At 46.3% G+C, this 13895-nt stretch overlaps 1 protein-coding gene and 1 long non-coding RNA gene across 3 annotated transcripts in view; one reads left to right on the top strand and one right to left on the bottom strand.

Annotated features, from left to right (window-relative positions):
• The window catches only part of LOC119441336 (proteasome adapter and scaffold protein ECM29-like), a 345050-nt gene that overhangs the window by 210191 nt on the left and 120964 nt on the right, over nucleotides 1–13895 (bottom strand). For both annotated transcript variants that reach the window (XM_037705954.2, XM_049661154.1), the window contains exons 14-16: nucleotides 13207–13396; nucleotides 12914–13008; nucleotides 1637–1768 (exon numbers count right to left, since the gene is read on the bottom strand). In XM_037705954.2, coding sequence (XP_037561882.1) covers nucleotides 1637–1768; nucleotides 12914–13008; nucleotides 13207–13396 — 417 coding nt within the window. The remainder of the gene's footprint in view (nucleotides 1–1636; nucleotides 1769–12913; nucleotides 13009–13206; nucleotides 13397–13895) is intronic.
• LOC125942915 (uncharacterized) overlaps nucleotides 1–13895 on the top strand; it is a 176086-nt gene that overhangs the window by 68482 nt on the left and 93709 nt on the right. The gene's annotated exons all lie outside the window — the stretch shown is intronic.

Raw genomic sequence — 13895 nt, 5'->3', positions numbered from 1 at the left:
TTTTGGAAATTTGAGATTGTTTTTTCATACCATAATTTGACCACTGACTCGCCACCCCATAAAATAATTTAATCCTTCAACCGCCAATGGTTTTCACCAAATGCAACACCCAACGTCAGTTTTGTTTACTGCAGATATAAAATTTCAGGGTGACGTTATATCAAAAAAATTCACATCGATCTTTTTAGTGACTATAAACTGACAAAAAATATTTTTTGCGGGTAAACATGCTTTGATTATTCATGAATACAGATGAGCTTGCATAAATACTTGAGAGTAAAAAGTAGATACACTGGAAAAGATATATTCTGATTCGGCACTTGGGCAGTAGTCTGCATTGAAAGAATCGTTACTCAACTCGCTTGCAGAAGAGCAACTGGCGCGCAAGTCAATAGCATAATCGAACGGTGTATGTGAGTGCACGCAAAAAACTCGATGGTTGCGCACCCATCAGAAAAACCAAACTAGTCAGAAGCTTGTAGTAATTCTTTGTCCCACCATCAACAAGGGACAATCAGTTATTCACAAGCCCCAAGAAACGCGAGCATGGCAGCATTGTTTGTATATGGCAGCACTGTTTGTATATACCAGAGCCCGCCTGTGAACAGACGTAATCACCCACGTCAGCAATAAACAAGCGAGCATCTAGCAGTGATGCTTTGAGAGATTCGAAACCAGATAGACAGTAGTTTTTTCAAGCGTGACAAATGGAATCAGCCCATGAGACAGAACAAAACTAACTGCCACGCGCCTGCGCATGCGTGACTGCGTGAGCGGTGATTGACGCACCGGCGTAAAGAAACTGCGAAATGAAAACCAGGAGCCGACAGAGCGGAAAAAAAAATTTCTTGTGTCCACACAGGGTAGCAGCACTTGCTGTGCAATAGAGAGTTGAAGAATTGGTGCATTTTTCAAACGTACACACCATGGTGTCATAAATATACTGCATCAACCACTTGCGACTTGTTTGCAGTGTCGTATATTTACGCCTTTGACTCTCAAAGGGTTAAAGCTATAGTTTAAATAATAATAAGGAAGACATCTAGGAACAATTAAACACAAGAGACAAAATTCAGAGTAAGTTAGCACCATTACATAGAGACTTTTCACTAACAATGATGTGTCTTGGGCCATGGCCTAGCGACCTTGTCTAAGATTAGGTTATCAGCACTGCCTCTGAGTAATGAAAACTAATTGGATGCAGCATTCACAAAAACAAAAAATAAATGTACGTACAGATTGACAATGGTGCCAATTCGTGCTTGAAATGGTAAACAGATGAAGAAATATGCAAGCACACTACTTCTTTTCAAGGACTATTTTACTTTATCACACTAAGAGAAAGTTCCGAGTGCGCTTCTGAGATTCGAGCATTTTCTTGATGCAACTGCACCATCCACCATAAGGTAAAAATTCATGCTTTAGGCATGCAAGATTGCCACTCTTCCTCAGACAAGTGGAATGTGCTGTCCACGAACTTGGACTACTGAATTAAATTAACAGTATCAAAGTTGTGGACAGTCAACAGCCAATCCCTAGGTACCCGTCAGTGTCGGCTTGTCACAGCATGAATGTAAGAAAGCCATGCACTGGAAGTAATGGGTGGCGAAATGTTGCAAGTGTGTTGGACGCTCACCTCACTCCTGATGTCTGCACAGAGTGCCTGCAGGTCTGCACGGAAGCTGTCTGGAGGGTGTGAGGCCATCAGCAGGCCCACCAGTTGAGCAGCACACTCCCGCACTGCTTCCCTGCCCGACGACAGCAGGCCCTGCATTTGCACGGCATTGTGGACACACACTTGGACCAAACACCTAGCAAGACACACACTTAACCATAGAGCTTATTGCATCTCCCCATACTCAGCAGCATACTACAGTAGAACCAGTTTATAACAAATTCGACAGTTCCACGAAAAATAGTTGTTACATCAGTAGTTCGTTATATATGAACTCGCCCTTAAGAACGCTCAAAAATTAACCGCACCGAAGCTGCCGTCAGCAGTTACAATTCGGCAGCACCTTCGTAAAACCAGATTTTCGGTGTTAATTTTGTTCTTGGTTCGTTCGCACACCTAGCTGCAAATTACTGTTAGGAACGTCCATATAAAGAACGAAAGCAGCATCGTGTAGCTGTTTCGTAAGAGTGCAGGGTTCCAATCACCTGTCATTCCAAAACTGCAAGTGCAGCGACCATTTCTTATGCGATAGCTTCCGATTTATTTCGCTACCAGCAGGACATGACTGTATTCTGCACAAGAGAGCAAAGCGTTAGAGATGGCCGGAAACGTGAACTTCGGAAACTACTGTGGCATGCCATCATTCTCAGGGGTAGGACTGCCCAAAGTCAATTTGGAGCAATTCTTGGAGCAAGTAAACTTGCGTGTTGGAGCATTTCAGAGCAGACAAAATTTTATTCGGCTTCAAACAGCTTCAAAGCTGTTTGAAGCTGGCCAATCTGAATTTTGGTGTAATAGTGAAACATAGCACACACTTTGAAACCCCGACAAAACACAAAATAAACCATCATGAAGCGCGCTTTGTAGCTACAGCGTACTAGAATATGAGTGAGTGGGTTGAGCGGCGGCAGAGCGCATGCTTTCCTGTAAAGCAAAAAACATCGATGGCACTACGATCAAACTACATACACATGCGCCGACGCTCATGATGATAGCGGAAAATGTTCTGAAATTATGCGGTCCAATCGACGCAGTGACATAATTTCTCGGTCACCATATGTCACCGCAGACCCAGCGAGCTGCAATCAACCCTGGGCTGGTATAACGTAAAACCATTCCAATCTGTATTTATTGCGATAGCAATTATATGGACACTCCAGGTGCATTTCTGCTGTCGCTGTGATGTTCCGTATAAAGTCCAGGGGCGATAACATTGTCGCCGCGCACCATAGCTGTATGTGCGAGTGAAAGCTTGCAAACGTAGACTGGCGATGGCGGCTCAATCTCGCGCACGCAAGGAAGGAAAGCGGGTACGAAGCGTGCCGTCTTCCGGGCACCGGGGGAAGGGGAAGGAGGGGATGCATTCTACTCCGGTGGCTGCTATGTACGGCGTGGGCCATATCTTGAAAGCAATCTGCAATGGGGCCAGAATGCGAGTGTTTATAGTTTTGTGTGCACTGTATTTTCACAGCTTAGTAATCACGTTGAAGCGAGAGGCAGCACGACGGTCAATTCGCTCGCTGCTGTGCCGCACTACCTCACACCAGCATTTTGACTGTGAATTTCTGCAGTCATCGAGCGAGATGTGGTCATGTTTGCTTGTGCATGCGTGACACCATGCTTGTTAATTTAGTTTGTAAGTGAATGTTTACAAGTTTTGTGGGGTCTCACATGTGCTCTTGGGACAAAGGAACAACAACACAGTAGTGCAAACAATCAAAAGGGCATTTATTGCACCTTTCATACACTAATGCACACTAGCCGAATTACAACCAATTGAACATTCACACGGGCGCGCGACAAATCAAGGAAGTCCGACTCACCGCGACCCGTTAGCGAGCGAATACGTTCGCCCCCTGCTATGACACCATCGCCTAGTCGTTCACGTGTACAGTCACGCGAACGGTGGCGCGCTCGAACGATCCGTGTTCGTCCATACCGGTGTCCTGCTCTTAGCCTCACGCGATGGTCGCGCGAAACGGGCCGGCGCACGCGCGAAGCATTCGTGCGTGTTGGTCGCCGATCCCCAGCCAAAGAGAGAGCGCCTCCAACCTTTTTCTCCCAAGTGACCCCGCCGTTCGGTGGCGTTAGCATCGCGACACTAGCGCCATCTCTCACAACGCGCCGCAACCACCGCCGAGCTTAGCCACGCAGAGAAGCCGGACTACAGGAGACATGCGGGGAAAACAACATCAGGGGACGCGTGAGAGTCGCGCATCCCCACAGTTTATACAGCCAATAAAACTACTATCCTTAGTTCGTGTAGCTGTCTACTAATTTGCTACCACAATCGATGCTTTGCCTTTCGGGCGAAACTGCGACGATTTATTCCAAATTCGGTCAAAATTGCGATAGGTCAAAATGGCTCAGGCCTCGCCCATATGGGTATAAAGACCGATTGGAATAGTTTTACGTTATACCGGCCCTGGGGACAGAGACCCTTGCCCGCTGAACCAACTACAGCGCATGCCTCCCTAATATCTAGTTTGCTCGCAGCACCCCCAGACTACTTTTCGTTGTTTTGCGCCTCAGCCAGGCAGCACTGCGCTGCTTGGCCCACTCACCTGTATTCTAGCAAACTCAAAATGCAGCTGCCCTGACCGTTCCGACAGCAGCGAAAACAGCCAGGAGTGGCTGCGCACGTGCCGGCCACTTGTCGGAAGCACTGAAAAGTCCAGTGTTCACATTCCGCGGTGTGAGGAATATGAACGGCTGCACTCTTTTTCAGAGAACGAATCCGCTCGCTGTTCGCTGGAGCACACATGCCGGAGCCATTCTGGCGCAGCGTGGCACAATTTCGATCAATTTTCCGTGTTTGGCACAGTTTGGCGCAGGAATTTGCGTTTGTATCAAAATGGCGCAATTGGTGCAGGAGTCCCACCCCTGAATTCTGGGAAGGCCTCAGGCAGCGCGGTCTCGGCATTACGATTGCGCGTCAGCCACACAAGAGTCATAAAATTACATTAACTATGACACTTCAGGTGAAAAAAATTCTATTTTCGAACGGTACAACATCACCGCAACCATTATCAGGAATCAGCAATGTGTAAACAAAGCACGTGAATATCAACAGGAACACTTGAGTGGCCGTTGATCCCATGGTGGAATGACATAGATGGCCCTTCCAAATCGTTGAAATAGGCGTAATGCACACGGTGCCACACACATAATTGTGCAAAAGCGAAGGTGCCACCGTCGTGGCCTCCGATATCACACCAGCACACGCCCCGTGCCTTGCTGTTTATGCTGTATGCCTCTGCCTTGTAAAGCAAGTAACCTTGTACGCGGCTTCCGAAACTTACGCACAGTGGTCACTCGTTCATCTCGAAGGCGGTATCAATGTTGCGCGAGATGCGTGCTGCCGTGCGGCCTGTTCGGTCAAGCTTCCATGCTTTGGAACTTCGCGTGCGCCCTCTTTTTACCGTGACCAAGTTTGAAGTGTTCGTTGCAACAGTACGGCAATTTAAGAAATGTTTGTTTTATCTGGAAACAGTTTCAATAGGCAGGGCCTGAAAATCGTAAATGCACTGAAATGTGGTCATTATAACAGATAGATTGTTGTATCTGGGATGGTTATAAGTGGATGGTATATTTTAACTGCGCTAACCCACACGGACAAGGACGAGGCAGACAAGACGTGCGCAGTCTGCGCACATCTTCTCTGCCTTGTCCTTGTCCGTGTGGGTTAGCGCAGTTAAAATATACCATGCATGTCAACCAACAAGCCCGACTTGGAGCTCTACTTCAGGGTTATAAGTGGGTTCGACTGTTGTCAGTAGTGCAATAGCCATGCAGTAGTGTTGTCAACAAAATGTATCACACCACACATTACCCAGTGAACTGGCCATCTGCAACATCTATAGAATATATTGACATTAATAGAACCATAGCATATTGAGTTAACATTAGTTCAAATCATGAATGGTTTGTATTTCTTGCGCTTTCAGTACGTCATCAACTATGTTTGGTTGTGAATGCAGCTGGTGTGCTGTAAACCATCTCCAGTGAGTGCTGTTGGGCAAACATGGCCTTCCACTCGTCATTCTGTGCTCATAGTTCAGATATGCGATATCTTCCACGTGATAAATGCTTCATATATTGTGACTGTAACGGACGAAGTGAACATAATACTAAATTACCAAGTGCAATACAGTTAAACCTGGATATAACGAAATTGATAAATTCCCGAAAAACTTTGTTATAAAGAGGATTTCATTATATGCAGGTTTGGCACGAAAATTCGAAAAAGAAATGCTTACGATTCTAACGCGCCCTCGATTGTAATGCGCACCGCACCCGTTTTCGGTGACCAAAAGAGAGGGAAAAAAAATGTCACAGTTTCGCCCTAAGGGCGAAGCAATGAATGCGATAGCAACACAGCAATGTCACACGAAGTAAGGTGAGCGGCTTTGGTAGCAATATGAATTGTATTAAACATGAGCTGATTAAGTAAGCAGGTGTGCTGCGGCGTAAGTAGACCGACATGAAGAGAGACTCGATGACCACGAGAAGGCGCATGTGAAACGGTGGTGTTGATGAGAAGCGCTGCCCGTGGGCAGCGCATGCGAAGGGACACACCTGTAGCGCTGCACTGCCGATCCGGGCAGCATTGCATGTGTAGCGTGCGTTGGAAAATGTGGCCCGACTATTACTAACTGTGGTGTGAGCGCGCACAAACAAACATGAATAGATCACACTGAATGACTGCAGACAACGACTGTCAAAACGCTGGCAGCAAGCGCATATACGCCGCAACGGGGAAGGTACGTGCGGTCTATCGCTTCAACGGAAAGTGAGCGGCGAATGTAAAGGTCAGAGCCGTGTGGAGATAAGAGACGGTGCGAGCGAGCGACGAGCGCGGTTGTTGGCAGAGTAGAAATGCGCCCCCCCCCCCCCCCGCCCCCCTACGCTCCCTCCGGCGCTCGCTTCTCGCTTCCTTGCTTGCGCGTGGAAGATTGAGTGCGTTCGCTCTCCGTGACAGCGTGCGTCCCCGCACGCTTTCGCTCGGGCATACGGCGCGCGGCAAAGATTTTATCTATACGGAACCTCACGGCGACGGCGACGACGACGGCGACGGCGACGGCGACGACGACGGCAGAAATCCGGTGGAAGTGTCCATATAATTGCTATCGCAATAAAATCCTTTACATTACTGCGCACCTCATGCTTTCATACAGAAATACAACTATCACTCAAGATTTACTCCCAATACACTAAAGTTGCGATGAACAAAAAAGTCCCAGTTTCGCCCAAAAGGTGTGGGGATGCGCGACTCTCACGCGTCCCCTGATGTTGTTTTCCCCGCAGAGCTCGTCTCCTGTAGTCCGGCTTCTCCACGTGGCTAAGCACCGACGGCGATCGTAGTGGTTGTGGCGCATTGCGAGAGATGGTGCGAGTGTCGCGATGCTAACGCCACCAAACGGCGGGGTGACTTGGGGGAAAAAGGTCAAAGGTGCTTCCTCTTTGGCTTGGGATCGGCGAACAACACGCACGAACGCTTCGCGCGTGCGCCGGCCCGCTTCGCGGGACCATCTCGCGAGGCTAAGAGCAGGACACCGGTATGGACGAACACGGATCAATCGAACGCGCCACCGTTCGCGTGACCGCACACGTGAACGACTAGGCGATGGTGTCACAGCATGGGGCGAACATATTCGCTCGCTGTCGGGTCGCGGTGAGTCGGACTTCCTTGAGTTGTTGCGCGCCCACGTGAATGTTCTATTGGTAGTAATTCGGCTAGTGTGTATTAGTGTATGAAAGGTGCAATAAATGCCCTTTTGATTGTTTGCACTACTGTGTATTGTCGTTCCTTTGTCCCAAGAGCATGTGTGAGACCCCACAAAGGCGAAGCATCGATTGCGACAGCAAATTAGCAGACAGCTATACGAAGTAAGGATAGTAGTTTTATCTGCCGTATAAGCTTGCAAACATTCGCTGTTTAACTAAATTGGTAGACTAATGCCTAAGCACACGTACTAGAGCACACAGTCGAAGCTACGGGAGCTAGGCTCGAAGTGCGTAGGAGGCGGCCATATTTAAATGCCGATGGTGATATGGTAGCGCAAATTTAGGGTCGTACTCGATTCTAACGCGCAGGCAATTTTTCTACCCATTTTATCGAAAAAAAAGTGAGCGTTAGATTCGAGCAAATACAAGTAAGCAAAAGGGTAACAGACAGCAGAGCTCACCCAAAACATTTATTTCGCGGTAAAAAACTGCGTGATTTTGCTTTGTTGTTTGTTCATGATTGACGGCAGCACTGACCGTTCATACGACATCAATGAACACAACGCTGCTCCTTCATAATCCAGCGAGCCCGCGCAGCGCAGCAAGCGGCGTGATCAGGTTTGAATGAAGGAGGGGGAAAAGTCACGCCTGCGGCGGCAAGATCGCTGCGGGCGTGACAGGTTTAACTGTACTGTCTTTTGCTATCATGTCAATTGCACTGCTTTTAGGTCAAGAATGAAGAAGGTAGGGAAATGTGAGGCAAAACATAAGTAGATGTTGTACAAGTGACAATGTATGTACAAACTGCTGGCAAAAGCGTTTGGGATGCCATTGCAATAAGGCTAAATTTTAGGGGTGCGCGAATACTCGAATATTCGATTTCGAATCAAACAGCGAATGTTCAAATAATTTCATTCACAAATCGATTATAGAGATGGGCAAAAATTCGGTATTGTCGAATATTCGATCGAAGTGCTCTCTATTCGTTATTTGCTTCGAATGCAGATATTCTTTATTTTCGAATTATTCGGCGCTCCCGAATAGGCAGCCAGAAGTCACAGACGGCTGGTACAAAAACACATCTCGGAGGCTATGCTTTACATCATGGCTTCCATACATCAACCATAAATCTCGTAGACTATACGTTTTTGCATTAAAGAGCCATAAATGTGCAACGAAAAAGAGCAGAAACGGCGCTAGTGTCCAACCGAAACGAAGCGGCAGAGTCCGCATCGCCATAGTCATAGTCCACATCGCCATAGTCATAATCAGAAATAGTACGTGAATGACAGCAACAACGGAACGCCTCGTGCCTATTTGTGCCTTTATTGCGTTTACTGCCATGCACGAGTTGGCCGCGGGATTTCATAGTTGCCATCCATGATCACGTCGATAGCGGCCGCAGTTTCTTCCACAGCGGTTTCGGCAAAAAGCAGTTTCGTTTTGACTCTATATGCACGTCAGCCACGTGCCTAAAAAGCTGCGTAGTTGCAGCTTTTTTTATTATTTTTATTTTTTTTTAATTCTCTATCAACAAGCGATTCTGCTGGTACGCGCAATTGGGCCGTTTTGGCACGTGCATACAGCGGGAAATAGAGAGATGGCCGAGCATCACATGCATCAGTTTCGCACACGCCTGCCGTCTCGGGCTTTTTTTAAAATGTTTTTATCCCCCCCCATATAAACCAACACGCGATTGATGGTGCGCACGGTTCGGCTAGTTAGGTCACTTTGACACGTGTAGGCAGGCAATTGGCTTTATTTGCGACTGTTGGTGATATAATAAGCAAATTTTCAGCTAGAAGCGACCAAGGCAGCAGATACTTTCTACAGGCAAGCAAAAAGTATGCATTAACCGAATTAACGCAATAGCACAGTCAATACATTAAAAACATAGCGGCAAACCAAAAATTCAAAATTTGTTTGAATTAACCAAAAGTTTGAATTACGAGCTATTTTACAGTTGCTCCATAAAAGTGTGTTGGTAGGCGGTTCGTGTGGTGTCGAGTGATGCTTCTCTGCATAACGCGCATGTTATGCGGAGCAGTATCACTCGACGCCACAGAAAGCTTTGCTAGTGAGGTTGTCACCAAGTAAGCTTGTTTTCTTACGTTTTGGGGCTTGCTATGGATGATATGTTTCATTTTCTGGTTCCCGCAAAGATCGTATCCACAAGGCTCCACTATATTAGCTGTGTTTGTCTGACTGAGCTCTGCGCCACCAGGTGGATGCACCATGCAAACAGCATGTTTACGCCTCTGCCCCTCCTGTAAAACCCCCAGGCTACCTGCGTTTACCTGAATACTGGACATGATAAAACTCTCTACTGTGTTGGCCATGCTGCCACTTCAGAGTGCACATCTTCGCTACACCGAAAACAATTTTTGGGCTACAATTTCTTAGCTTGCTCTATTATTCAGACACGGTTATGTTACTATCACAAGCACTATAGGGCCAGTGATAACAGTAATTATGTATTCGGGTACCGCATGATGGTTTGCTTGATTTCTTGTGAAAAAAATCTGCATGCACAATGAATGTTACTGTTCTAAACAATGAAACAAGCTGCAATTGCTTTAGTAGGGCAATTTGTTGGCTTTATGAATACCCTTCAGCCACTAGGAATAAAAGAGATGTTAACAGAATCAAAACCAAATGTGGTAAATTTCAATCAGCTGTGTGGTATCAGAAATGCAAAAATTTTTTTCCGAGTTTGGTAGAATTTTTAAAACTGCAGGGACATCAGCAAAGCATCATCAGACTGTTGGCCTTCTCAGTAGGTTAAGTCAGAAATTATGTGCACATGTGCTCCACTGGTTTATCTGACATGATGCGTTGATCTAGAGGCCACCAGTGGAAGCGTCCCCAGCTCAAGACTAAATTTGCAGCCTGCCAGTGACGTGCAGCGAAGAGAGTAGCTTGTCAACTTGGCATTAATCATGGGATGCCTCGGACTGCAAGTCGGAAACCATGGACAAGACTGCGTGTTTACGTGCCGCCCTGTCTATAGTGTGAGAATGAACCTGTCCAAAGTTCTACTGCTCCTCAGGGAATGAGAAGCACATTATCAGTGAAAAATTCTAGCAAACGTCACAATATACTGCAAGACTAGGCGAAAAAGTGCATAAACACACTTTTTGGCTGTTGGAAGAGTGACATTACATTTTTTTCTCTAAATTCATTTTTAGACTACTCAGTTCTGACATATTTGTAGTCCTCTTCAGGTTTCAAAAATATATTGGTTACTGCAGCTGAAGCAGAAGAAATAGTGCGAGGCAGCCACAGATTAGTCTGTGCACCACTGTCAGTGAAGAAGCTTCAGCTCTTGGAAATCACAATGTGTGATGGTATCCGAGGCCCTTTCGTGTTTTGGATGGAGTTTACGCACGATCTTCTTCCATCACGATTCCACGTTCCTCCTGTATTTGTGCACGCACGTATTTAGCAGGAAACTTCATTGGCGTTTAGCTCATGTACGCATTTTTTCCTCTCTTTTGCTGTGTCCTTTATTTAGCACTACTTGAGCAATGAAGCCTGATCCATCACAGTGTGTTAAAGTATGGCAGCCAATGACTAGAGACCGAACTTTAGCAAAATGCCTGTTTTCTCCTTACATCCTTATTGTGCCTATTCAACATGCAAGCACAAACCATGAGTCGAACCATTTTAGTGGCACTTTCATTGTGCCTATAAATGCCTATTTCGATGTTGTCTAGCCTTATGTTGTTTATAATTTTTAATCAACCGCTGAAGAATTTGGCTGAACATAGCTGATTATAGTAACATAAACCCTTTGCTGGTGTAAAGGCTGTTACTTAAAGCTTTGCAGCAGACAAGAGTATCACTGTGAGGAGGACTCAACCTGCGCTACACGACGATACACTTGAATGTGACTTGGCATACTTGTATGGTCACTTCCTGTTTTTAGCCAACATCATTCAGAAACTTGAATGCTTGAGTGCAACTCTCACCAGGAATGTGGGGCTCATTTTGGATGTTCAGGAAAGGTTCGCCACCATCCCCAATGAACCTGTTGCTAATAGCGGTAGTTTGAAACTTCAATCTGTCTCGGATAAAAATCCCAGGTTTTTGGTACTGAAAGAATTGTCAATGGTTCTAACAAGCGAACGTTCTGCAATGCCAGAGCGCATTGGATCATCAAACATTCCAAAGTACAAATAAGTGCCTTTAACTCAGTGGATGTTTAGCACTCCTTTTCTAAATACAAACTAATACTACACTAGATTTTAGATAAATCTTTTAACCTACGCAATTTGCTTCATTCTATTTTATTGAGAAAATAATTTAATTTCACAAAACAGGGGTTTAGAGAGCTATGCTTTTTAGAAAATCATAATTTCGCCTCAAATGCACAACTGAGGTTCTTATTAATTGATAATGGCCCCTTGGACGAAAGGCCCCTGAACATGCATAAAGGACAGTATTTGGATCCTACCGTATTTTCCCGTCTATAAGTCATTTTTTTTCTGACTTTTTCAGTGGTGCGTCTTATAGAATGTGCCGTTCTATAAGACACACCGCTGAAAGATATATACTTATATTCTTTCCTTTTTTTGAAAAAACTGTCGTCAAAATCGAATTGGATGCTATGGCCACATGAAGCGCGCTGTGTTGGCCACTTCTTGCAGTTCCTACAGGTTGTGTGTGCACTATGGAAGTACCGGGTTTTTCTCGTGATCGAGTTGCCGGGTGCCATGCAAGAAGGACAGAGCAGCAATGCAAGCGGCGACAGGCCAACCGCAAGTCAACTGACCAAGTCGTCGCATCTGCAGATTGCTTTCAAGATACGGCGCATGCTGCTGCGCACACTACGCAGTTGGCTACCAGAGTACAAGCCCCCCCCCTCCCAAGCTGCCTTCCCGCTTTCCTCCTTTGTGCACGAGTCGGCTCACCGTCGCATGCTTTCACTTGCTCATACAGCATACAGCAAGCGGGGACGATGTTAGCACCCTTGGACTTCATAACGGAACATCACGGCGACCATGAAGGCAGAAATGCACCTGGAGTGTCCATATTATTGCTATTGCAATTATATACGAATGGCACCCATTTGCTTGCGCCTGACCCACGTTCACGAACGGACGGACCGACCGACCAGCTAGCCTTGTTCACATCATGGTCCCGAAAGGCTGCTGTAACCATGAAAGCCAGGCATCAATGCTGCTAGATTCTAACAGCATGTATTGCAGCAAATGTGAACACTGCCTAGGTGCGCGTCAGTGTGGTAGGTTCAAGCAGTTTCCATAAATCTCATTTAAGATTAATTCCTCATAATAAAAATGTAGTATTAATGATGCTACTAATAACCACACTAAGTGCTTCTTGAATCACACAACCGTCATGGCCATCGGTCATTTTGCCATTTTGCACTGAGCCACCAAATTGGCACTACGTGAAGCAAGGTGCAGTCACTCAAAGGGAGGCTAAATTTGTCTATCTGACTGGCATTTAGCAATGCAACACAGGTTCTCTGGTTTGGGAAACACCTGCCTTGAGGGCACCCCTCTCTGCTTCCAGAAGGTTGGCAGCCTGGTTCGGTGCTGCCGATGCAACCAGCTCCACCAGGGACACCAGGGGGCCTTCGTCTGCGTGCCACAGAAGACACAGGAAGGTTCAATTCTGAAGCGTCTCATCGTGAGCTATGCAAAATTTGAGCCTGAGTAATTGTAGGAAACGTTATGGTGCAAGCCATCCTTGCGCCCAGAGAGATGGCTGATCACAAATGTATACTGGCAATCACAAGAGAGTCTCAACCTTACACCGCCTAGTGTCGCTGTTAATACCTGTGGCCAGAGGCAGGAATCGCACAAGCAGCTGTGCGTACAGCTCCGGTCCACTGCTCCCCTGAGTGGCCAGTGAGCGCAGGTAACGAGAGACACGGGGTGCTCCCGCAGGCTCCCGAACTGACCGCTCGTCGGGTGCCTCGGTCACACCCGCACTTGCATGTAGGCACCGGCGCAGGTATCGCAGCACCTGCATGCACAGAGGAGGCACAGTCGAAGTTCTTATTGTCATATTTGCACTGAACCGGAATGCATGTGCAGCAAACCAGACGACAACATAGTAGCCTTTTTGAAGACAAGGTCTTCCTAGCTCGCTTCACACGGCTTTGTGTATCTGGGTATCTTGTAACCATTTACAGAAAAAAAAAAAAAAGGCCAGCAAGTATTTATGTCTTTAAGCTTGAAACTGCCTTGAACAATATTTCAATATAATAATACTTGAACTACAGTTAGTGTGATCAACCTGGGTTCGTTGTCATTCACAGCCAACCATCTGAAGCCGAGAAAAAAGAAATGGCACCGATCATATTGCAGTGTTGACAGTAGCATTTATATGCCTCCGAGTTAAACCTGGTGCAAATTCCAGCAGCAACATCAGTAATATAGTTAAGAAGAGCCATGACACAGTCGTGCAACTATGCTTTGTTTATCATTGTAACTGAGTATATAGAGGGGTTAACATTAATGTA

Source organism: Dermacentor silvarum, chromosome 2 (genome assembly GCF_013339745.2).
Source record: "Dermacentor silvarum isolate Dsil-2018 chromosome 2, BIME_Dsil_1.4, whole genome shotgun sequence".
Classification (NCBI taxonomy): Eukaryota; Metazoa; Arthropoda; class Arachnida; order Ixodida; family Ixodidae; genus Dermacentor; species Dermacentor silvarum.
This window is presented reverse-complemented; position numbering and strand designations above follow the sequence as displayed.